At 51.2% G+C, this 23,935-nt stretch overlaps 7 protein-coding genes across 7 annotated transcripts, besides 2 other annotated features; 3 read left to right on the top strand and 4 right to left on the bottom strand.

Annotated features, from left to right (window-relative positions):
* Positions 1-39: 39 nt before the first annotated feature.
* Positions 40-78: a sequence feature (Protein overlapping with rRNA (LCP9604111_7029, KAF9245171.1) was converted to a misc_feature.).
* A 115-nt stretch (positions 79-193) lies between these two features.
* Positions 194-310: a sequence feature (Protein overlapping with rRNA (LCP9604111_7029, KAF9245171.1) was converted to a misc_feature.).
* Positions 311-1,500: 1,190 nt separating this feature from the next.
* Positions 1,501-6,168, top strand: atrF (ABC drug exporter AtrF; the record flags this gene model as incomplete). The annotated part of the gene is made up of 1 exon (XM_039075015.1): positions 1,501-6,168. The coding sequence occupies one exon, from the start codon at positions 1,501-1,503 to the stop codon at positions 6,166-6,168; it is 4,668 nt and encodes a 1,555-aa protein (XP_038927030.1).
* A 397-nt stretch (positions 6,169-6,565) lies between these two features.
* LCP9604111_7027 (uncharacterized protein) lies at positions 6,566-8,992 on the bottom strand (the record flags this gene model as incomplete). The annotated part of the gene is made up of 8 exons (XM_039075014.1): positions 6,566-6,815; positions 6,870-6,970; positions 7,040-7,305; positions 7,364-7,424; positions 7,485-7,596; positions 7,659-7,831; positions 7,882-8,070; positions 8,126-8,992. 8 exons carry the CDS (start codon positions 8,990-8,992, stop codon positions 6,566-6,568), a joined length of 2,019 nt encoding a protein of 672 aa, XP_038927029.1.
* Positions 8,993-9,794: 802 nt separating this feature from the next.
* On the top strand, positions 9,795-11,119 carry LCP9604111_7026 (uncharacterized protein; the record flags this gene model as incomplete). Its single annotated transcript, XM_039075013.1, has 2 exons — positions 9,795-10,321; positions 10,384-11,119. 2 exons carry the CDS (start codon positions 9,795-9,797, stop codon positions 11,117-11,119), a joined length of 1,263 nt encoding a protein of 420 aa, XP_038927028.1.
* A 41-nt stretch (positions 11,120-11,160) lies between these two features.
* Positions 11,161-11,674, bottom strand: LCP9604111_7025 (uncharacterized protein; the record flags this gene model as incomplete). Its single annotated transcript, XM_039075012.1, has 2 exons — positions 11,161-11,454; positions 11,501-11,674. 2 exons carry the CDS (start codon positions 11,672-11,674, stop codon positions 11,161-11,163), a joined length of 468 nt encoding a protein of 155 aa, XP_038927027.1.
* Positions 11,675-11,902: 228 nt separating this feature from the next.
* LCP9604111_7024 (ATP-dependent RNA helicase ECM16) lies at positions 11,903-15,581 on the top strand (the record flags this gene model as incomplete). Its single annotated transcript, XM_039075011.1, has 2 exons — positions 11,903-12,106; positions 12,156-15,581. The coding sequence occupies 2 exons, from the start codon at positions 11,903-11,905 to the stop codon at positions 15,579-15,581; spliced, it is 3,630 nt and encodes a 1,209-aa protein (XP_038927026.1).
* A 223-nt stretch (positions 15,582-15,804) lies between these two features.
* On the bottom strand, positions 15,805-16,440 carry cwc21 (U2-type spliceosomal complex subunit CWC21; the record flags this gene model as incomplete). The annotated part of the gene is made up of 1 exon (XM_039075010.1): positions 15,805-16,440. One exon carries the CDS (start codon positions 16,438-16,440, stop codon positions 15,805-15,807), a length of 636 nt encoding a protein of 211 aa, XP_038927025.1.
* Positions 16,441-17,952: 1,512 nt separating this feature from the next.
* On the bottom strand, positions 17,953-20,795 carry LCP9604111_7022 (mRNA-binding protein PUF3; the record flags this gene model as incomplete). The annotated part of the gene is made up of 4 exons (XM_039075009.1): positions 17,953-18,374; positions 18,423-20,498; positions 20,552-20,708; positions 20,766-20,795. 4 exons carry the CDS (start codon positions 20,793-20,795, stop codon positions 17,953-17,955), a joined length of 2,685 nt encoding a protein of 894 aa, XP_038927024.1.
* Between the last annotated feature and the right edge of the window lie 3,140 nt (positions 20,796-23,935).

The raw sequence follows: 23,935 nt of genomic DNA, 5'->3' as shown, positions 1-23,935 counted from the left end.
CTCTTTCAAGCACATGCGACCATAGGGTGTGGAAAACAGGGCTTCCCGTCCGCTCAGCCGTACTTAAGCCACACGCCGGTGAGTTAGTAGTTGGGTGGGTGACCACCAGCGAATCCTCACTGTTGTATGTTTTTTTTTTTTTTTCTTGCTTGCGGTTTCTTTTGAATTGTTTCTTTTTGCTAACCAATTTTAGGTACCTTGTTGCCGGCACCACTCTTTGGTCTGGACTCAGCTATGTCTTCTCCAACAACGCCGTGAAGATCCTCTCAAAGGAAGAGATCCAGAAGCGGATCGCTCAAGCTGCTGCTAAGCGTAAGTAGCGATCAAAATAAATAGGGGTTAGAAGTTATTGTATAGTATTCCAATGTTGGACTTTTGCTCGAGCCAGACCGTATCTTCTAGTGGGGATTGCGCGTAGTAGTACCATGCACGTGCATTTCTATAGGTTTCTATGGAGTGCGATATACATAAACAACATGGATGCCCAAAAGTAGGTGTAGCCTGCAGGTCTACATGTGATATAGCAACGTGGAGGTGCATGGTTGATAATAGCTTATCGGGGACCCCTGGACGCAAGTTAAGTGTGAAGGTTCGGATTTAGGGTTTCTTTTTGAAAAAGGCAATTGTGTAAGATGCTACCAAGGATATGTTAAAAAGAACCTGATGGAACTCTCAACAATATAAAAGCCAAGACCATATATATTATTTAGATCAGACATGAAGTCAGATTAGTCGGAATATGCTTTCAGCCGAGTGGGTCAATGAAATCTTGGAAAGTCGCCGAATTACATCGGCAATATACAAGCCCGGTTTGATATCCAATTCTTTGTTCTATATCTGGGGGTTCTTACATCGTTTTTACACGGAGGTTACACGGATTATCCCTACGAAACAGATTCGTAAGCACGATTGCTAATCCATCCTCCTATAACGGTGTATAAGAAACCAAAAGAGACGAAACGGAATATAAAAGCCGGCTCCACGTGATAAGCCTAGACTGATAGGAATGGATATTCCGCCCAATGACACGTCGAACAGCCAATGAACGTCCATGAGCAGCCGGAAACAGCCAATCACCAGCCCGGATCGGCTCAATACGGAGCTAAGGCTTATCTCCGGGGAAGCTTGAAATAAAATTCTTTACCGTCAACTTTAGTCAACTTGAGTCATGTACACTCCACCACTCCACTATAGCCCACTATAGCTCTTCAGTCAGGACTCATTGTCTGGCTTATGATTCGACCTGAGGTTTGAGTTATTCCAAGGGTCCTGGAATGATTCGTATTCCTGACTGACAAATGCCCTAGGGCTATGACATTTATATAAACGGTGTGCAGTCTCTTTGCTCTTCTGAATATTTCCCTTCCAACTCTGCCCCTTTTACTTTACGTTTACTTCCCCCTTGGTTCTGTGCATATCCTGTCCTTAATTAGCCTGGCTATAGCATAATACATCTGTTATTGAATGTTGCCGGAGAGTAGAAGCCACCCAGTTCCCGACATGGAGGGCCATTCTGAACAGTCGTATGGCGCCTCGGATTCCCAAGCCTATACTCAGCCCTCCAGACAACAATCCAGCTCAACCGGTGAGACCTATCACCATGATGCAGAGTCACAACCCACGGAACACCTTCACACCGAAGCTCCCATCGACCCAACTTTAACCGACAGCTCAACATTCAGCTCGTCAATAAGTGACGAAGATGGCGGCTGGGGAGAGCAGAATGCCGGGAATGCCGTCTCCCGCAGCGGTGCGATGGAGGACATGGAAGAGATGCGCCGCGAGCTCACCCGTCTCAGCCTGAACCGCACCCGCTCTGTCACCAGGAGCATTCGCCACCCAAAATCGCAGACCAGCCGCCTCGATGAAGAAAAGGGCAAGGACGAAGAGGAGACCGAGGACGAGGCTGACGGCGGCTTCAACCTGAGTGACTTCCTGATTGGTGGTCATCTGGAGCGCCGCACGACCGCCGGTGAACCCGCCAAGAAGGTTGGCGTCGTCTTCAAGAACCTTACCGTGCAAGGCGTGGAGACTGGCGCATCCTTCGTGCGCACTCTCCCCCAGGCTGTAATTGGCACCTTCGGCCCGGATCTGTACAATCTCGTCTGCAAGTTCGTGCCGCAGCTGCGGTTCGGCAAGCACCCTCCTGTTCGCGATCTAATCCATGATTTCAGCGGTACTGTGCGTGAAGGTGAGATGATGCTGGTGCTAGGCCGTCCCGGTGCTGGTTGCACTACCTTCCTCAAGGCGATTGCGAACGACCGTGGTGCTTTTGCTGGGGTCCATGGCGAGGTTAGTTATGGTGGTCTCTCGTCCGAGGATCAGCACAAGCATTTCCGTGGAGAAGTCAACTACAACCCGGAAGACGACCAGCACTTCCCCTCGCTCACTGTCTGGCAAACTCTCAAGTTCTCCCTTATCAACAAAACCCGCAAGCAGGACCGGGAAAGCATTCCCATTATCATCGATGCCCTGCTGAAGATGTTCGGTATCACTCACACCAGGAATACACTTGTTGGAAACGAGTATGTACGCGGTGTCTCTGGAGGTGAGCGCAAGCGTGTGAGTATCGCAGAGACCCTAGCCACCAAGTCCTCAGTGGTCTGCTGGGATAACTCGACTCGCGGTCTGGATGCCAGCACCGCACTGGACTACGCCAAGTCCCTCCGCATCATGACCGATGTCAGCAAGCGCACTACCTTCGTCACGCTATACCAAGCCGGAGAGGGCATTTACGAGCTCATGGACAAGGTGCTAGTCATTGACGAGGGCCGCATGCTCTACCAAGGACCAGCCAATGAAGCACGACAATACTTCGTCGACTTGGGCTTTCACTGCCCCGCGCAATGGACTACGGCCGACTTCCTTACTTCGCTCTGCGATCCCAATGCCCGCGAGTTCCAGCCTGGCCGTGAAGCGTCCACCCCGAAGACCGCCGAGGAACTCGAGAACACCTTCAGGAACAGCCAGACCTACAGCCGTATCCTGGAGGATGTCTCCGGGTACGAGAAACGTCTCCAAGACACCGGGCAGGAGGACACCCGCCGCTTCCAATCCACGGTCGCACAGTCCAAGTCCAAGTCTGTCTCCAAGAAGTCGCCATACACCGTCTCGTTCGTGCGCCAGGTCACGGCCTGCGTGCAGCGACAGTTCTGGCTGCTCTGGGGCGATAAAACTTCTCTGTGCACGAAGTACTTCATTGTTGTCTCTAACGGCCTCATCGTTTCGTCCTTGTTCTACGGAGAGTCCCTGGATACCAGCGGCGCTTTCTCGCGTAGCGGTGCTCTGTTCTTCTCGATTCTGTTCCTTGGCTGGATGCAACTGACCGAGCTGATGCCTGCTGTCACTGGACGTGGTATCGTCGCCCGCCACAAGGATTACGCTTTCTACCGCCCCTCTGCTGTCTCCATTGCCCGCGTCATTGTCGACTTCCCTTTTATCTTCTCCATGGTCGTCCCGTTCACGATTATCGTCTATTTCATGACTGGTCTCGATGTCTCGGCTTCCAAGTTCTTCATCTACTTCCTGTTCGTGTACACGAATACCTTCTGCATCACTTCCATGTACCGCATGTTCGCTGCGCTGTCTCCGACCATCGATGACGCGGTGCGTTTCGGTGGTATCGCGCTGAACCTGCTCATTATCTTCGTCGGTTATGTCATTCCCAAGCAGACTCTGATCAAGGACTCGATCTGGTTCGGATGGCTGTTCTATGTCAACCCCATCGCGTACAGTTACGAGGCAGTCTTGACAAACGAATTCTCCGATCGCACCATGCAATGCAATCCATCCCAGCTTGTCCCACAGGGTCCTGGGGTGGATTCCAACCACCAGGGCTGTGCTCTGACGGGTTCGGAATTGGGTGAATCATCTGTTACCGGAGCTCAGTACTTGACCGCCAACTTTGAGTTCACACGCAGCCATCTATGGCGCAACTTTGGTGTTGTCATTGCCTTCACCGTACTGTACCTCCTGGTGACTGTCATCGCTGCCGAGACTCTCTCATTTGGTGGAGATGCGGGCGGTGCTCTGGTCTTCAAAAAGTCCAAACGCGCTAAGAAAGTCACTGCCCAGACCAACACCGTCAACGATGAAGAGAAGGTCGTCAACGCAAAAGACAACGCTGCTCTTGCCCGTGGCCAGACCTCTCCTGATGATGGTGCCACTTTCAACCGACTGTCCTCAAGTGAGCGCTGCTTCACCTGGCAGAATGTTGAATACACTGTCCCCTACGGCAACGGAACACGCAAGCTCCTCAACGGTGTCAACGGTTACGCCAAGCCCGGCATTATGATCGCCCTGATGGGTGCCTCTGGTGCTGGAAAGACGACTCTCCTCAATACTTTGGCCCAGCGCCAGAAGACGGGTGTCGTGACTGGTGATATGCTCGTCGATGGCCACAAGCTGGGTGCTGATTTCCAGCGTGGCACGGGTTTCTGCGAGCAAATGGATCTACACGACAATACTTCCACCATCCGCGAAGCCTTTGAGTTCTCAGCCATTCTCCGCCAGCCCCGCGATGTCCCGCGCCAGGAGAAAATGGACTACGTGGACCGCATCATCGAGCTTCTCGAACTCGAGGATATCCAGGACGCCATTATCGGTTGTCTCAATGTCGAGCAGAAGAAGCGCGTGACCATTGGTGTCGAGCTCGCAGCCAAGCCTAGTCTGCTTCTGTTCCTAGACGAGCCCACCTCCGGTCTCGACAGTCAAGCCGCATTCTCCATCGTCCGCTTCCTCAAGAAACTTTGCCAAGCCGGCCAGGCCATCGTCTGCACAATCCACCAGCCCTCCTCCATGATCATCCAACAATTCGACATGATCCTCGCCCTCAACCCCGGCGGCAACACCTTCTATTTCGGTCCCGTCGGCAAAGACGGCTCCTCCATAATCAAGTACTTCGGTGACCGCGGCTTCGTCTGCCCACCATCAAAGAACGTTGCCGAGTTCATCCTCGAAACCGCCGCCAAAGCAACCCACCGCGACGGAAAACTAGTCGACTGGAACGAAGAATGGCGCAACTCGGAGCAAAACCAAGAAGTGCTCGCCGAAATCGAACACATCCGCACCGAGCGCAGCAAACTCCCCATCGAGGAATCCGCCTCCGCCCATTACGAATTCGCCGCCACAACAATGACCCAAACCACCCAGCTCACGAAACGCCTCTTCGTGAACTACTGGCGCGACCCCTCCTACTACTACGGTAAACTCTTCGTCTCCATCATCATCGGCATCTTCAACGGCTTCACCTTCTACATGCTCTCCAACACCGTAGCCTCAATGCAAGACCGCATGTTCTCCGTCTTCCTAATCGTCCTCATTCCGCCCATCGTCCTCAACTCCATCGTCCCCAAATTCTACATCAACCGCGCCCTCTGGGAAGCACGCGAATACCCATCCCGCATCTACGGCTGGGTCGCCTTCTGCACCGCAAACATCATCTGCGAGATCCCCGCAGCCATCATCTCCGGCCTGATCTACTGGCTGCTCTGGTACTACCCCGTCGGATTCCCCACCGACTCCTCAAACGCCGGCTACGTCTTCCTCATGACCATGCTTTTCTTCCTCTTCCAGGCATCGTGGGGCCAGTGGATCTGCGCCTTCGCGCCCTCCTTCACCGTCATCTCAAACACCCTCCCCTTCTTCTTCACAATGATCAACCTCTTCAACGGTATCGTCCGTCCCTACGCCGCTTACCCCGTCTTCTGGAAATACTGGATGTACTACGTCAACCCGGTTACCTGGTGGCTGCGCGGCGTGCTCTCGGCTGTTCTGCCAGATGTCCAGATTGACTGCGCCTCGCTGGAATCTACCCATTTCAACCCCCCGCCTGGACAGACCTGTGATGCTTATGCGGGTGACTTTGTCGATTCTTTCGCTAAGGTCGGGTATCTGGTTAACCCCCAGGCTACGGCCGACTGTCAGTACTGTCCCTACAAGGATGGTGCGCAGTATATGGCCAACTTGAATGTTCATATCGGGGATAAGTGGCGCTGCTTTGGCATTTTCCTTGCTTATGTTATTATTAACTGGGCTTTGGTTTATTTCTTTATCTACACCGTTCGTGTGAAAGGCTGGAGCTTTGGTCTTGCTTCGCTGTTTGGTTTTGCTGGACTGATGACTGATCGCGTGACGGGGTTGTTCAAGGGGAAGAAGAGTGAGAACTAGGCTTGAAAAGTTTGGAAATTGTTCTTTTGTTTACTTTTCTTTTTGTCAACATGCATTTACATAGAGCGTGATAATAGATATATCGGAACAGGTTGGGTTAGAAACATACATATTACATAGATTGAATTATACAACTTTGCTTTTTAGGACATTCACTGTTTCTCTCGTTTGCTCTCGTTGAATATCACAGCATAAAGGCTAGATAATACATACAGCTTTGAACTCCCTTGCCATTCATTCGTTTCATTGAACCAACCAAGTAACCCGATCCGAACTCCTATCCCAGATACCCATGCCAAGATTAGTAAAATCAGATTCTCACTGGACTTGCAGATGTAGACATCGATCTGACTCAGATGTAGAGTAAACAAAGGCAATCTCAAGATTCCAGGTTGAATCAAACTCCAAAGAAGAAAGGCTTCCTGTGCTCGGATAATGGAACAGCGGGCACTTTAATCGGAACTGGAACGGTATCCGTAAAGATCTCGACTGGGAGAGAAGCCGAAGGGGCGGTCCCATGCGTTTCCGGTCCCTTATCTTTCTCCCCAGTCTTCTTCTCATTGATGATGGGCACGATAACACCGCATTCCCAGTTGCGACAGCTTATCTTCAGCTGTTTCGTCTTGGTATCCTTGACGATACGACCCCTGGTTCATGTTAGTTTTGCCATTACAGCGAGTGGAGTATAGATATGTACGCACCATGCACTCTCTGACAAATTCGCACTCCCCACATAAGCCCACCCCCGGCACTCCTTCTTATCGGGCATATCGATCGGGGTGGAAGGGTGGACAAAGGCAATCTATATGTCGGAAGGATTGTGTATTAGTAAAAAATCGATATACTAGTCTGGCACCGCGGAAGTACTCACCTTGTTATGCATCAAGACTCCGCGCTCGCTCACACAGTCTCGAACTTTGTCCCGCGGGAAATTGGCACCCGACCACCAGGCTGGATTGAGGCATATCGTGCCGATAGAATATTTGGGATTGCTGTGCACGGCTCGAACGGTCTGGTCTGATGGGAAGTAGATACGGAAGTGGTCGAGACATTCTCGGTTAATCGCTTCCACTTCTGTACGGGGTTCCTTTTTCTTGTTTGCGGTTCGGAGCTCGTACTCTAGTAGAGCGTTGTCACCTAGCAGTTTGCAGTTAGTTGGATTAGTTCGTCTGGGCTTTACTAAATGGTGACATACCTTTGCAAGCGAGGTAGATGGAGCGCAGGAATGGAATGTTGATATTTCCCAGCGATGAGGCCTGAATGTTGTTAGTATACCCAGTATTGTATTATATGAAGGCATAGCAGGTAAAACTTACGATATAGTCGACGTTAATGGGCGCGTTTGTCTCCAGGCCGAGAGCTTTGACAGCACGACCCAAACCGCTAACTCCAGTACGTTTCCAGTTGTCTTCGGTGCTTGTTCCGCCACTTAGATTGTTAGCTGGTTGCTGGTTTTTGCCAGGGGAATCACCCAGGGAGATAATACATACACTGCATGAACAAAGGCATAGCGCTTCGTCTCGCTGAAGTCAAACTCATCTAGCCTCTTGATGATGTTGCGGTGGAGTTCCTCGGCCTGGAGGAAGTAGACTAGTTCTTTGTAGAATGGGGTCTTTCCAGCACCAGGAACTTCGAGCTTAGGCAGATCAATAAGGAAAACAGTCTGCACACTGTTAGAAAATCCATGAACATCAGGCGAATGTAGCCACATACGTTTTCCATGAGCCTATCCTCTCCCCAGTCAGTGGGAGTGAGATTGGCGGAGGGGACTGCGATGCGAAGATATCCAGGGTGAAACATCAGAAGCAGTTTAGAATGCATACAGAATACCTGTGGCTCCATTGGCGGGAAACACAGGCGAAAATTGGGCATGTGGCTAACGTCCTGGCGGTATTGCTCTCGCTGTAAGCGAAGTCACGTTAGCCCGTATCATTCAAGATCATAGTGTGTTGCTAACCGTTTCTTCGTCATTTGCTTGCATGACAAAGATGATTCGTGTGGTTAAATTGTTAAACTTGGAACAAAGCCACGGCATGTCCCACATAAATGAGCTAAATACGCCCAACTCCAAGTCTCCTCGCTGAATAACTTCTTCAATTGTAATGTCATTTCCACTGCGAGGGAAGCCGGCGATATGTGTTTTTTTGACAGCTCCAAGAGGCCATTGGGCCACTGAGCAGGAGGTCGGTTGGATGTCAACATTCGGGGCATTTGTTGCAAGCTGGCGACAGACTTGAGATCTCACTCGAGCCGTGCTTGCCTGGGGAGCATCTTGAAACGGGTTGGCTAGAGCGACAGAGTGACGGGCTGGCAAAGGCTCAGTCCTAGGAAGCTTCCGGCTAACTGGAGATGGCAGAGTCGACGAAGTATCGTCGGCCTTGCGCTTAGATGAAGTGTCATTGGCCTTACGTTTAGACGTAGTATCATCAACCTTGCTCTCAGACAAAGAGTTGCCGGTCTTGCGCTTGGCCAGACGTGCAAGACGCTCCTCCTCCATCTGCTTTCGGTTCATGCCCAAAATTGAACCCGTCGACGCTGCAGAGACCTCATGCGGGGCAGTAGCATGTTTGGGAGACTGTGCATCCTGCTCCATCGACATAGCAAGGGCGCGTTGCAGCTGCTCGTGCTCGTCGCCATCTTCGGTCTCGGAACTAACGACGGACTTTGATTTGGGGAATACCTCCTCAATGTCCGAGTCATCACCTGAGTCATTGGTGAGATCCACAAAATTATCCTGGGACGCTTGCCTGTTCTGCTGGCGATACATATCTTGGCGAGAGGCCTCGATGGCAGCGGTTAACTCAGGATCCACTTGTGGCTCCATTATGCAGAACTTTACAGACACCGAAACGCAGGATTTTGAAAAGAAATAGATGAAGATAAAGGATTCAAATGATGCGGGCGGCAGATAAAAATAGAATGTTTGATGTGTGGAGTATGAAATCTAAGAAGACCTTCAAATGTGAGGATGCAGAATGTATAGGTGAGCTGTCACTAAAAGGAATATCAAAAACCAGCAGACGGAGGTTTAGATGACTAGGGGATTATGATTATGCCAGCCCCAAAACTCATCTGTTCACGTCGGACCTACAGATGTCGTCTCCCCTGTTTGTCAATATCTACCACGTGACTGGCCATACCGTAATATCAAATTTATCTCTGCTAGTCATAGCCTACAATCACTTCATAGGAAGAAAACTGATTTGATATTCAAAATGCCATCATCTTCTACGTTTTTAGACCGGTGTATGATGATCACTCTTGATAGATAGCCTTAAACAATTCCGATTCACAGAATAATACCGAAATAGACCTAACTCCGAACAAGTATATACGGGTAATTGACCACTAGGAGTTCTCTAAATCAAAGCAGTCATGGCGTCTATAAACACTCAAGTCATAAGATGCAGGCAGACATGACGATAGTAGTGGGGGAAGCGCCGAGCGTGTGCCTCGTTGGGTCGCCGGCGACACCATCCCATCAGGATCCTTCCTCTCACGCTCCTTCATCCCATCTCACTCTCATCCCATCTCGCTCCTTTATCTCATCTTGCTTCTTTATCCCATCTCACTCCTTTGTCACATCTCACTCCTTCATCACGCATGGCCACCACTTAGTGAACAGAATGAAGAAAACTGTTCGTCGCATCCAAGCGGGTGCTTCGGGCACCCGTGAGCGCATCCAAGGAAAGGTTTCGGCCGTGCGTGAGCGTATCCGAGGAAGGATTTCGGCCAAGCGCGATTCTGACAAAGCGATATCTTCGGATGCCCCAACTTCGGGGGCTCTAGCTTTAGAGGCCCCAGCTTTGGAGGTCCCGGCTTCAAAGGTTCAAGCTTCAGAGGACCCGGTTCCTGAGACCCCAGCTTCGGAGACCCCAGCTTTGAAGGCCCCGGCTTCGCAAGTCCCGGCTTCAGAGATTCAAGCTTCAGAGGTCCCGGTCTCGGAGGCCTCCGCTTCGGAGACTCCAGTTTTCGAGGCCCCACTGTCGAAGGTCCCTATTTCGAAGGTCCCGATTTCAATGCTTCGAGTTTCAAAGGTTCGAGCTTCAAAGGCCCCGGTTTCAAAAGCCCCACGTCCAGCGGCTTCGGCGGTTCTGCATCAGTCTGACCAAGTGGAGGTAGTCCCGAGACCAAAGAGGATGCCGTATGCATAGTAAGCGATACAATTCTATGGGCACGATGCCACCAAGTCCATTTGATCTAACAAAGTACTAGTTCCGATACACCACTTTTCTTCATCACCCGTCGTGCCGATGATAAGTTCAAGGGAAGGGTCTGGTTGCTGTTTGGCGCAAAGTGGGAATCATTCGAGAAAAGGTTCCTCGCCGACATGAGAATATTTCCCCCGGAGGTGATCGTGGATAGACGGAGCCCGTGCCCATTCAATTGGCTGCCGCTGGAGATTCGCGCAAAGATTTGGAAGTACGCTTTCGACGACTGCCAGGAGCCCGTCTTTCTCAAGAAGGATGGGATGGTCCCAAAGATTCCGACTTGCATGCGATTTGTATCGTACAACTGGATGTCAGAGGCGTGGTTCGCATGGATCAATGCGCTGAGCAATCGGACTCTGGTGTTGATGGATTTCGCCAGATACGCGTACCTTGACCCACCTTGCCCAGTGTTGCGACACCTGTCGACAGTCCGGTGTCGAGCAATCAAAATCGCGCTTGGTGACAACGACCCCGAGAAAGCCGAGAAGCGCACTCGCCAATTTCTGAAGTTCATCACCCGGCATAAAACTGATGGATTCCTCGCCGTCCGCACGCTGATCGTCGAATTGAGGAAGAACTGGACAGCTGGGGGCCAGATGAATGAGGTCGACCTGGCGGACTTGTTGATGTGCGGCGCATTCATTGAAGTTGAGCGCATTCGAATTCACGGAGAGATCACAAATGAGGGCCTGGAACAGTTTCTGAAGCGCGCCCGACGTCTGGCGCATGCCTCGTTCTGAGGGCTGCTTTGTTCTCAGTCAGAGATCGATCTATGCTCAGTTCATAGACATTGCAGAACCAGGTCAACAATAGCGAAGAATGAATCTCTATCAGCAGTTGATTTGCCAAGTCCAAGGCCAACGAGGAGTAGTCTCTTTTCACTAGGTGTTTTCATTGCAATAGCTGTAGCAATCTGACGAGCAAGTAGTTGGCCCGTCGTATCTTGTCCAGGAGAATAGCCACCTAGTAAAGTGGTGGTGGTTAGACTTTTAAGGGGCAACAGAGCATCATCGCCCTCAGCGAGAGTGTGCATGCCCTCAGTGCCTGGGTTCTGATTCTCCATTGGTACATGCAACTATATACAATTAGCGATGTTTTCTGAAAGCAAGGGCAAGACATACCCAGTGCGCTAGTCGTCCTGCTTGTGAAATTGTGACCATGATTTTATCGCTAAAGCTCATTATCATCACATCTGTTTGTACACCATTGACTAACCCTGCCACCTGCTTAGTGGTAGCAGGAAATGGCAGGTTGAGGGAATCCTGCAGAGAGCTTGTATCAAAAGATCCAGCCATGGTGATTTGAATTATTTATCTTTATCGAAATACTGAAGAGAAACTAAAGAATGAGGGGCTTAACTAGGTGTATCTCGTAGGCGGTGGCTAGTTTCACCGCCTCGGTCCGAACCAGCAATATCCGACCGCCCTAATTTTTTTTCGATGAAGAGATAGTTGGATCGCAGAGCTTACATACTTAGTCAATTTACTTTTTTTTCTCAGCCGGAGTGGCTGCAGTACCCCAAGATGCCACCTAAATTTACACCACGTCTTAGAAAACAAAGGCACCGGCAAAACCCAGACGGCGAGTCGGCTGATACCAATGTCGCACAGCTCCAGCCCGTTTCGAAGGATGAGAAAGAGGCACGGCGACAGAAGCTGAAGGGAGAGCTACAAGAGCAGCATCCTCAGATGTCCTCAAAGAAGCAGAAGCGCTTGGACAAATATATTGTATGTGGATGGCCTGGAATAGAAAGATATGGCTCTAACATACCTGCAGGAAAACAAACTCAGGAAGGAAGAAAATATCGAATTGTTGAAGAAACTTGCTCAATCGTCTGTGGATACTTCGGCTTTACAGAGTTCCAAAGATCTCCACAAGCGCAAGAGACAGGATGACGACGTATCTACATCGCGAGCCGTATCCGCGCCGAAACACAATGCTTCCGCAGATATCTCAGGATATGACTCCGACAATTCGGACATCCACCTGAAAGTTTGCGATCCCGCAACAGATCCCAATGAACAAAAATTACGAGAAGAGGCTGCTGCTGGAAGTGGACTTAAACGACCATTAGAGCTAGGAGCTGATGGATTCCCTGTTCTAAAGAAGCGGAAGCGCGCACCGAAGAAGAAACCCGCACCTGCACCGGTAAAAGCTGAGGTCGCATGGGAGGGCTTTGATTCGGGTGAGGAGGATGAAGACGAAGATGAGGACGATATGGACGAGTCCGAAAGTGATATTGAAGAGGGTTCTGAAGAGGAAGATACTTCGTCCTCCGAGGGCATTTCTGAGGATGAGGATGAGGATGAGGATGAAGACTCAGAAGACTCAGAAGACTCAGAAGATTCAGAAAATGATGACGAGGTGGATAAGCCAACGCTCAAGACTCGCCAGTCAGCCTTTAAATCTTGGGCGGTACAACGAATCAACGAAGCCGCAGGCTTCAAACCCAACGAGGGAGCCGTGACCGAGGAAGTGCAGGTGTTTGACCCATCTAAGTTGCCAGCAACCCACAATACTACCCAAGAAGAACCCCTCCCTCGGGAGCTTCAGGTAACTCATGGCGATCCCAATCGGAAGGCATACAGTGTCGCGGTCAACCGCACGGAGGAAATCCAAACCGCCCGTCTAGGACTCCCCGTCGTTGGCGAAGAACAAAAGATTATGGAGGCAATTCACAACAACTCGGTTGTCGTCATTTGGGGTGCTACTGGTAGTGGAAAGACCACACAGCTTCCCCAGTTCCTCTTCGAATCTGGCTTCGGCTCCCCAGACAGCCCTAATCCGGGTCTAATTGGTGTCACTCAGCCTCGCCGAGTCGCAGCCGTGAGTATGGCGAACCGCGTTGCCCAGGAATTGGGTCAACATGGCGAGAAAGTGTCTTATCAAATCCGATTCGAGTCTACGGCATCGAAGAAGACAGCCATCAAGTTCATGACTGATGGTATTCTTCTACGGGAGATTGCAGATGACTTTGCCCTTCGCAAATACTCTATCATTCTTATTGATGAGGCTCACGAGCGCAGCGTCAACACTGATATCCTGATTGGAATGGTCAGCCGTATTGTGGGCCTGCGCAAGTCTTTGAGCGAGGAGGACCCGTCTGTCAAGCCTTTGAAGGTCGTCATCATGTCAGCCACTCTCCGTATTTCGGATTTCACTGAAAACCCAAGTCTTTTCCGCAATGGTGCACCCCCCTTGGTTCAAGCCGAGGGTCGCCAATACCCTGTTGCAGTTCATTTCTCCCGCCGCACCCAGCGTGACTATGTTGAGGATGCGTTCCGCAAGGTCTCGCGCGGACACCGCAAACTACCTGCCGGTGGAATGCTTGTCTTTCTGACTGGTCAGAACGAAATCCGGCAGCTTTCTAAGCGGCTGAAGCAGGCGTTCAAACCTACTCAGCGGGAAGACACGACACAGGCAAAGGTGCAACTCTCAGCTACTGAAGCACCTCTGGAAGCAGAGGACCTTGAGTTGGGCGGCACCGAGATGGATAATCCTGGACATGACGATTACGACAGTGACATGGAGATCACCGGACTGGATGACGCAGAGGAAGACGAAGGCTTCGAACTTGCCGAAGGCGAAGAGGCCATGGACTCGTCAACTCGCGTTCACGTTTTGCCTCTATACTCCCAACTTCCCACGAAGGAGCAGATGAAGGTATTCGAGCCGCCCCCAGAGAACTCCCGGCTGATCATCCTCGCAACCAACGTCGCCGAGACATCTCTTACCATCCCCGGTATCAAGTATGTCTTTGACTGCGGTCGCGCCAAGGAGAAGCAGTTCGATCTCTTCACTGGAGTGCAAAGTTTCCAGGTCGGCTGGATCAGCAAGGCAAGCGCAAGCCAGCGAGCCGGCCGAGCCGGTCGAACAGGGCCTGGCCACTGTTACCGAATGTACTCATCTGCGGTCTATGAAAGCGAGTTCGCTGAATACACCGAGCCAGAGATTCTCCGCACGCCCATCGAAGGCGTTGTCCTCCAGATGAAAAGCATGGGTCTTCACAACGTGATCAATTTCCCATTCCCCACACCACCGAGCCGCCAAGGTCTCGCAAAGGCAGAGAAACTGCTGAAGAACCTCGGGGCCCTCACAGCCGACGGCCAGGTAACGCCCATCGGCCGTCGTCTCTCGACATACCCCCTCTCTCCCCGATTCAGCAAAATGCTCCACATCGGCCACCAACACGGCTGCATGCCCTACGTGATCGCCCTAGTCGCAGCCCTAGCAGTCGGCGACCTCTTCGTCCAAGAGAATCAGCTCGACCCCAACAACCCCCTTCCCACCACAGCCAAGAAGCCAGTCAACGACGACAGTGACAGCGACAGCGACAGACGCAAGGTCTACACAAACGCAGACCGTCTCGAAGACGACGAGCGCGAACAGCGCACCAAAGCATACGCCCGCGCCCAACGCCTCTTCAGCAAACACGACGACACCTCAGACGCGCTAAAATCCCTCTCAGCAATCTGCGCCTACGGCTACGCCTCCGACGGCGATGCCTTCTGCGAAAAAATGTTCCTCCGCTCAAAGGCCTTCAAAGAAGCAACCCAGCTCCGCCGCCAGCTAACCGACATCGTGCGCTCAAACAACCCAGGCGTCGTCCCCGCCTACGAAGCCCGTCTGCCAGAGCCCTCACCAAAGCAAATCAAGGCCCTCAAGCAGATAGTCACAGCAGGCTTCATCGACCATGTCGCTATCCGCGCTGATCTGGCCCCCGTCCCGCCGGAGAACCCGCGTGCGCCCCGTCGCGCCATAGACGTCCCTTACCTGACGCTCTTCCGCTCCCGCGACGGTAAGGGCCAGGACCTGGAGGAACGCGCTGTCTATGTGCATCCGTCTTCGCTGCTAGCTAAGCTCTCGCCGAAGGAAATGCCACAGTATATCACTTACTCGCATCTGCAGCAGTCTTCTGCTTCACTGGTCTCTGACCAGGTTCCTAAGATTAGAATGTTCCCGCTTGTTGCGCCCAGTGGCTTGCAGCTCTCGGCGATTGCGCATGGTACGCCGCTTATTGAGTATGGAAAGCCGATTGGTAAGGCTGATGCTATTGACGGTGTGCCGCCGCGCAGATCTTGCTGGGTTATTCCTGCTTTGGTGGGTGATTCGGGGAGTGTGGGGTGGCCGATGCCTGCTAAGAAGGTTGTGCAGAAGAAGGACCCGAAGGAGGGTTGGGTTATTGAAAAGTTTGTGGCATAGGTACTGGTTTGGTGTATTATATATGAGGTTATGATATCCAATTGTTCAATTCTTTGCATTCGAAGATTGTGCAGCATAACATGGACAACAATAAAAAGAAAGAAACTTGTTCATGCAACCCTATTTCCATGATAATCCCATAACCCTAACACCGATCAACACCAACCATTACTTGAGAAGAAAAAAACGCAAACCGCAGAACCAAGCAGAGAAAAGAACAAATCTAATCCCTCCTCTTCTCCCGATAATCACGAGAACTCGAAATCTCCCCAGTCTCCCGATCCTCCCTCAACCCAAAAGCCTTGCGCAACCTCTCCGTCTCCTCAATCTTCGCCTCAGCAAGCTCATGAACCTGATAAGACTTAAAATTGCGCCTGTCCCTACCAGCCCCAGCCCCAGAGCCAGAGAAAGGCTTCTTGAAGCCCGACTCCGCACGCTTCAAGTCCTCCTCAAGCTCCTTCAGCAACCGCTGCCGAAGCGTATCACATCGCTCATCAATCTCCTCTTCAGTGAGAACCTTCTCCTTCTCCTTCTCCCCCTCGCCATCATCCCCACCCTTCCCCTTCTTCTTCTTATCCCCCGCCTCCTCTTCAATCCGCTCGTTCTCCTCTTCCAGTCGCTCCCGCTCTTCCATCACCTTCACCTCGATCGCGCGCTTGCGGTCGTGCTCCAGGATCTGCTTGTCCGGTACGCGCTGCTTGAACGGTCGGTCCATGGGCCCGCTGCCGTTTGCGCCGCTGATGGGCGGGTATGGGGCGCCGTAGCCGTTGTTGCGGGGTTTCAGGAGGGCTGTGTTGCGCTGCACGTAGCCTGATGTGCCGCTGCCGCGCGGGGTTGTGAGGCCGACGTTGGAGGACATTTTGTGGTGGTGATTGGTGGGTTGGGAAAATAGGTAGTGGAGTTTAAGTAGGAGATTTGGATTCTTCGGTAGGTGATTGTGTGTGGCTTTTGTGGTGGTGATTATTGTTGGAGGTTTGTAGTTATGGTTTTGCGGAATGGATGAGAGCTTGGAGCTGGTCTAGATGCCGACTCTGGATGGAGGTTCTTTCGAGCTCGGATTCGGATTTCAGCAATGATGGGTGGATTGGTTGGCGCTGAAGGTTTCATCCGATGACGCGCAGAAAAACAATGCTGGTCACTGGAAATGTTGAGGGTTTGCTCCAACTCTATCAAAATGCATCGTCTTATCGGGCATCACGGGACGGGAGTCACGTGTGATATGGTTCTGTATAGGTCAACTATCGCAGTGCACAGTGACTCGGTTTTAGGTTCTGTTTAAATGTACTAGAATACACTTTAGAATACCTTTTAGAATGATCGAGTTCCGAGTGGCCACTACGCACCACAATACTTCACATTCGGGCTTGTACTAAATGCTACGATGCTACGATGCATGAGCGAATTGGTACGAATCATTCTTAATGATACTGAAGCAATTTAAAAGTCAAGTCATAATGCATTGATGATACACAGCCACTAGCAAGAGGAAGAAAAGAAAACCACGAGAGAAATTATCAACAGGGCAACCCGAAAACAAGCATGAAATCCACAAGAGCTGGGAGTTATGACAAGCCCCCAAAGCCAAGCAGAATGGTCCATGCTGACCGAGAAGCGTAGAAACGCCTTTGATAAGAACACCTTGATACGGAAAGGAAAGTCGCGGATCTCGTAATCGAGAATCATGGCCATGACTAAATATGTTGCTCGGCCAGTGAAAAATAGTAACAAGTGGCTCTGAGTAGATCATGCAGATGCCATGGACAAGGTAGCTGATGTGCAAAGTGGTTGATTTGATTCTTTTCGTGGTATTTTCTGCTGGACCCGAATGTGAATATGGATGGTCCGGACTCCATGCTATGGCATATGCGGTCGGAAGACATGAAGAGCGAAAGATCGTTCCCTTTCCGTTGCCGGTTTTCCCCCATCACAGCCGCCTTAACCCCGTAACAAGATAAAAATGGAAGAAGTGGAAAGAACATAGACGCCGGAGCCATATCGATTGCCGGACCTGGATTTCGTAGCAAGAAGAATTGACAATGATTCACAAAGACAATCATAAGAATAAATGAACATGTCAAGAAAGAAACAAGAACAAATAAAGTAAGATAAGAAATAAGTCGGCGGTCCGAGATCGAGGTCGAGATCAACACAAGAAAGAAAAAGAAAGAAATAAAGACATTCCAGGCCCTCATTGTTGCGCCGTCAAAGCATGGTCAAAGGGGAGAATCACATAGACGTTGGTAACATATATCCCGCCTGATTCCCCTGTATGTATACGCCCCGTATTAGATAGAACAAGAAGTCACTCGGCTCAGATCAAATCAGCATTAGAAAGATTATGTTGGGCGAGCAAGATAAAGTGTGCAGCGAATTAATGAGCACTGGTGACATCGACCGGGACGGTAACACCGGTGTTGCCTGTCTCGGGACTCGAAACCGAGGTCACCGTGCTCTTGGCGAGGCCCTTCGACTCGAGGGTGGTATCGACGGTGGTCTGAGCATCCGTCGGGGGAGGAGTAGGTGGAGCGTTGCCCATGAAAGGCGCCCGGGGCTGCTCAGTAGTCGGGATTGAGCGCTTGGCGGGTTGCGGGGAGGATTTGTGGGAGTGGGGAGGAGTGGTAGAGGTGGGGTGAGACAGAGGTACGGTCGCAGGAGAGTTGGGGTCAAAAATGAGCTTCTCGATCGCGACAATCTGCTTTCCATAGCTGAACTTCTTGAGCTGGCTGAGAAGGGGCTTGATCTGGTCGATGAGAGCTTCACGTTCGGCATCCTTCAATTGGCCCAAGACTTTTTCTGTTGGGGGTTAGCATAGCACGCAAAAAATGATGGTATTGAACTTACGAATGACATAATTGCCATACTGGTCACGCATGAGACCAAGGAGAGGGCTCTCGCCGCGGTCGTTCGAAGAGGTTAGAGTACTGATGATGTGGATACGCTCATGTTCTGCACCGAACTCAATGCTCTTCTCAACCACGTTGCTAGCAAACTTATGCTTGGAGTAGGCCAGGAGCTGTCCCATAACGATGTCAATCATGCGAGTACGGTCCTTCTCGTCGCCGTTCTCGATAACATGCTGGATGACATAGTTGCCGAACTGATCAGGGATCAGATTGGAAGTGCAGGCATGAAGCTCGGCCAGAATGGACTGGCGGTCGACCTCCTGGCAGTGCTCAAGCATTCTCTGAATGACACGGCAGCCATAAGGATGGGCGGCCAGTCTGTTGACCTGACCGCGGAACGCATTGATGATGAACTGGACATGCTCCGAAGGGACACGCTCAATGGCCTTCTGGATGACATGGTTGCCGTTCTGATCACGAACACACTTGAGGACATGGTTCTCCAGTTCCTTGACCATCACAGCTTGCTGGTCAGTGAGGATGTGTTCCAGGGCCTTCTGGACTACTCGGCATCCATACATCTGGGTCGACAGGGCCAGAACATGGCCGCGCATCTGGTTGGCCAAAATCTTCTTCTGAGTCTGGTTTCCATGCTCGAACAATTTCTGCACGACGTAGTTGCCGAAGACATCGGTCATCAACTGAAGGCAGTTGGGCTGGATCTCCCGGAACACCTGCTCCTTCTCGTCACTGTTCGCGGTCTCAAGCTTCTGTTGAATGAAGCGAGAGCCGTGCTGGTCACCACTAAACTCGACCACATGGTTGTAGATGTCCTTCAACTCGTAGCGCTTGTTGCCCTTGCTATTGGCCCTGAACTCTTCTAGGAGAGGGCTGCGCACAACCTGGGTAGGATCATGCTCGCGTTGAGTGCGTGAGACCAGAGCAGCGGCACCGAGGCCACTAAGATGACCTACTGGGTAGAATCCAGAGATTGCATTCATGCGAGAAGCCTGGTATGCTTGGAAGTCAAAAGAAGGAGGGTACTGCAATCGCGAGGAACCTTGGGCAAGCTCCTGCTCCTGGAAGTTTCGGAGTCTGCGCTCAAAGGCTGCCACTTGGCTTTCACTCGGAGCTGCATTGCGATACTGAGCACCCCCGTCCACGCCGGGATAGATGGGGCTATCCATGCGGGCATAGTCGGAGGGTGAGATGGAGCCGGTGTTCGCAGCTCTGGTTCGTGCCTGGTAAGCAAGGTGCATCTCCTGCGCAGCCTCTGCGGTGTATCCCAGTGCCTGGTAAGTGTCTTCGTTGTTCTGATACTTTCCGCGCGGGAAGGAGCCATCAAAGGAAGCATGGGGAATAAACGAGGGTCGCTGGGCCGCTTGGGAGGCATAGTTAGCTTCGTTGAGCTGTAGCTTGTTAAAGCTGGCGTTGAGGTCCATGGAGCCACCGCTGTAGCGGCCATCGATGCTGTGATTGTCGGAGTAGAAGGAAGGATGAGCTGAGTGAGTGGGTCGTTGAGTAGTGTAAGAGGCGGAGTTGTGAGACGCGTGTGATAGGCCGCTGCGGCCCTGTGTTGGAGAGATGTGCTCGGCAATTCCAGATCCCAGCGATGGCATGCCCATTGAAGTACCCATTCCATCTCCGCTTCCAGCATCGAGAGGGTTCGAGAATCCAGGCTTCACAGGGAAAGTCGCTCCCACAGGGCTACCACCGAGACCGGTTGAGTTCATCTGTCGTCGACCAGTAAATCCTCCGAAGGTGAGGCCTTCTCCGGATGGAGATACACCCTCCGAACTAGTGTTGAGGTAGGGGCGCTGGCTCGCGGTCCCAGTGGTGCGAGGTAGAGCGAAGTAAGAGCCATCACTAGCTTCGTTGAGAGCAGGAGCACTGCGGTCATTTGCACGAATCTGGGTGGGGGATGTGGCAAGGCCTCTATTCTGGAAGGAGGGGTTGGTGTTGACAGTGCTCCAAGGCAGGTTAGCACGTCCCGACCAGCCGTCTGACTCTGATGTAGAGAGAAGGGAACCAGATCCAGATTTTCCTTCGAATGCAGTCTCGCCGAGGTGTTGTTCTGCAAAATTTGTCAGCACAGCCCAAGTCGCAATTGGTGTACGAATTACTCACCATCTCCGAATCCTCCTAGGTTGGAGTCACCCCAGATGTTGTTCTTCCAGCTAGTCTTACTAGCACCGAAACCTTTACCGACACTGTTGCTTTGTGAGCTGCGGTTGCGGTCGTTCATCCCGGATGAACCCATGTTGGACGCTCTGTTCGATCGTGCCTAGACTCGATGTTATTATCGGCATTCCATTGATCCACACCCATGTGTTTCACTCACGTTGTGTACGCTGGTTGCATTCGCGGCCATGGTAGAAGCCATCCCAGGAAATCTCCGATCGGCAGAAGAGTAATTCGATATGTACCCGAACGGCAAACGATTATTTTTTTCGGAGTGTTGTCTCGTGGTAATAAATCACAGAGCTGAGACGATCGGCCGATGCTGTGTCGACTAGTATTTGCAAACGGGCACCAGGCACCAGAGACGGCGTACACGAAGGAATATAAGACTGCGATGAGAAGAGGCCCGTGTTAGCAGGGTCTGGGCCATCTGGGGAAACGTTGCAAGGTGTGGAGAAAGGTCCAAGGGCATCCAGGCAGCTAGGGTGCCCAGGTGTCTGGAAGGGAAAGCTCACCAAAAGAGGGGATAGAAGGGATCACAAGAAAGAGCGAAATGGGAGAAAACGAACGTTGTCCTCTGTATTGTTCAACGGCGAACCCAGGACATGTACAGATTATACAGGAGCAAGAGAAGGGAGACGGAAGGGAGGAAGAGCAACGAGCTCTGGATGAGGCGAGAAATGTTGAAGGTGGCAGGAAGGTCGATCGAGCCTGACAGCGATAGAAGATGCAAGGTGACAAAGAATTGGAACGATTATTATCACCCTTTCGTTTGCTGCAGCTGTGGGGTCGCAAGTTGGTAGCCGGAAAGTTCAGAATTGAGGAGGCGCCGCAACGTTACTCTGCTCCGTGCATGCTCCAGGAATCTCCCAGTGTGCAGATCGTCCTCATGTGCCTTATGGAGAGGCGATCCCCGAGAATGGCAATCAGAACGTTGGGGGACCCTAGATTGATTGGCGTAGGCAAGGGGTGGTTGGATGTCTGAGGGGGGAAGATTTTCGAGTAGGCGGAACTAAGAGAGGATAATGGAATGCGCTCGCGCAAGAAGGATGAGAATCCGGGCTTCAGTGGATCGATGGAAGGGAATGTGGACGAGAGACAAGGCACGGCATTAATGTAGTCCAGCTGTCACACAGGCGCCAGCATGACAGCCCAAGGGTTTTTTTTGTGTGTGGCTGTCCTGGGGGAGTGGATGACGGTGAGGCGGTGATGGATGGAAAAAAAAGAAAAGATCAGAAAAAAAGGGAGCAGACAGATGGAATAAAAGGACGAATTCAAGCAAGAGTCACACGAAGGAAAAGAAAAGAAAGGAAGAAAAAGTGACAGGACAAGAGTCAATTGGATAGATAACAAGAAGCTGGATGACTGCTCAGGCCGATCAGCCGCTGTATTGCCGCGTAATACCATGACCATATGAAGAAGGCGATCCGGCATGCGATATGGTGGTACTTGCGTTTAGGTTAGAGTTTGGCTGTGCATCCAGGTATCTTTGCAGCCATTTGGGTTTATGGCGCATGTATCTGACCGTCACCGCGATCTACCTCCCGGCGCTTCTTTTTAGCCCGGCCCCATCTCTTTGTCTTGTTTCTACATCGTGATATCTGGATGTGCATGAGAGGATGTATATAGGGATTGTATACATACACACTGCTATTGGAACACATTACATTGCATATTCTATTGCAATTCTATCTCTCTATACACTCTACACTCAACCTTTCCTATACTGCCCTATTAGGTAACTACTCACATCATCTCCCATGGTCCAAGTCAGTACATCAACAAACAGTCCCTGGAATACTACCAAATAGGACATGTAATAGACGTGAACGAGCAACTCTGAAGTCACCATGGGGGAAATTAAACACTTCGGCTAAAAGTTCCTCACCACTCCACTAGAGAACACCTATATGTGTTGACCATGGACCATGGAACCCCTATAAAAGACAGATCATACTCCCGAATGGAGCCGGTAACGTCTAATATAGACAAGAAACTTTTCGCTAGAAAGAATCAGGAAGGAATCCAGCTTCACGGCCGGGATTCTACCTTATTCGTCCCGAAATGAAGCTAAGGCTTAATATAATTCTCGGCTTATCTTAAAAGATTGAAGGTTTCTGGAGGATCGGGCCCACTAAGCCCCTCCCACCTTAGTCTTAACCGCAAGTAAGGTACACCCCATATATGCCTATGCCCTACATATTCAGTACTCTTGCTTTAAACATCTCGTATAACGTCCGGTTGGATCCGGAAACATTCTTGACCAGAAAGAGCCAAGGGCCGCCACCTTTCTAACTGTGGATTACCTGCGGATTACCTACCATTCCAGGATTGGCAAGGCGTCTCTCTCGTTGGCTTACTTTCTCCGCCTGGTCAGGAACCCAATGGAGGGAGGGGGGTTTTGTTTCGTCTTGCCTTTTTTTCCTTTCTTTTTTTCGTGTTTATGTTCCATCTGTTTTTCGGCCGTGCGCTGGTATTGGGATTGCCCTTCGATCCCTTGATTCTGACTCTCAATAGATCAATGAGCCAAACCCCAACTGCGAGTGGTGCAATAGTCTCGCGCGCGACCATAGAAGTATGCTTCACGCTATGAAAAGTGTCAGATCCATAAATATTATCCGCGGAAATAGGGTCTCAACTGGGTAGACTTCCGTAGACTCGGCCAGCCCCTTGCTTCGGCGCATCGTCACACTGACCCTTAGATCAATCTGTGGGCGAATTTGGCAATGCAGCCTGTTGAATGACGAGAACTAAATGCTTACTGTCCGGTTCAGAAGCCCATAGAATACCCAGCAGAGAAATGAGAAAGAAGAACGGTCGTCATCAAACATGTGTTGGACATTTGCCGACGTACGGTATCCAGTCATCGCGGTGTAATTTCCCCGGCGAGATTGGAAAAAGGCCGAGACATAGACTGGCAGAGAGAGACTGACAAGGATACTCGCCTTTGGATCCTTGCACAGGGGTCGCACAGGTCAAGTGTCAGACCATCACTCGCAGAAACCTTCCCCGGATTGATTTCTGAGGGGCATTGCCTGCCTTGCGTCCTTCGCCTGTAGGCTTAGGCATACTCGGTGGTCCCGAGCGCGATGACCGCTGGCTTGCATAGAATATGCAGCGTTCATGAGCGTTGGCCGTGTTACCATTTGTGATGATCGTGATCGTCCTTTCTCCGGGTTTGTGAGGTGTCGAATTGTGTGTTGGCGACCCCTGACCGCATAGCAAACGTGCGGAGTCTGCCTACACTGTATGCCAAGGATAACGTAGGAGATGTCAGTCGGTGCAGTTGACAACTTTTAGTAGCGACGTGGTGTTGGTTGTGTTCTTGAT

This window comes from Penicillium roqueforti (genome assembly GCF_015533775.1).
Source record: "Penicillium roqueforti strain LCP96 04111 chromosome Unknown scaffold_20, whole genome shotgun sequence".
In the NCBI taxonomy this organism is placed as follows: domain Eukaryota; kingdom Fungi; phylum Ascomycota; class Eurotiomycetes; order Eurotiales; family Aspergillaceae; genus Penicillium; species Penicillium roqueforti.
The sequence above is the reverse complement of the archived record's forward strand: the minus strand, read 5'-3'. Positions and strand labels throughout refer to the sequence as shown.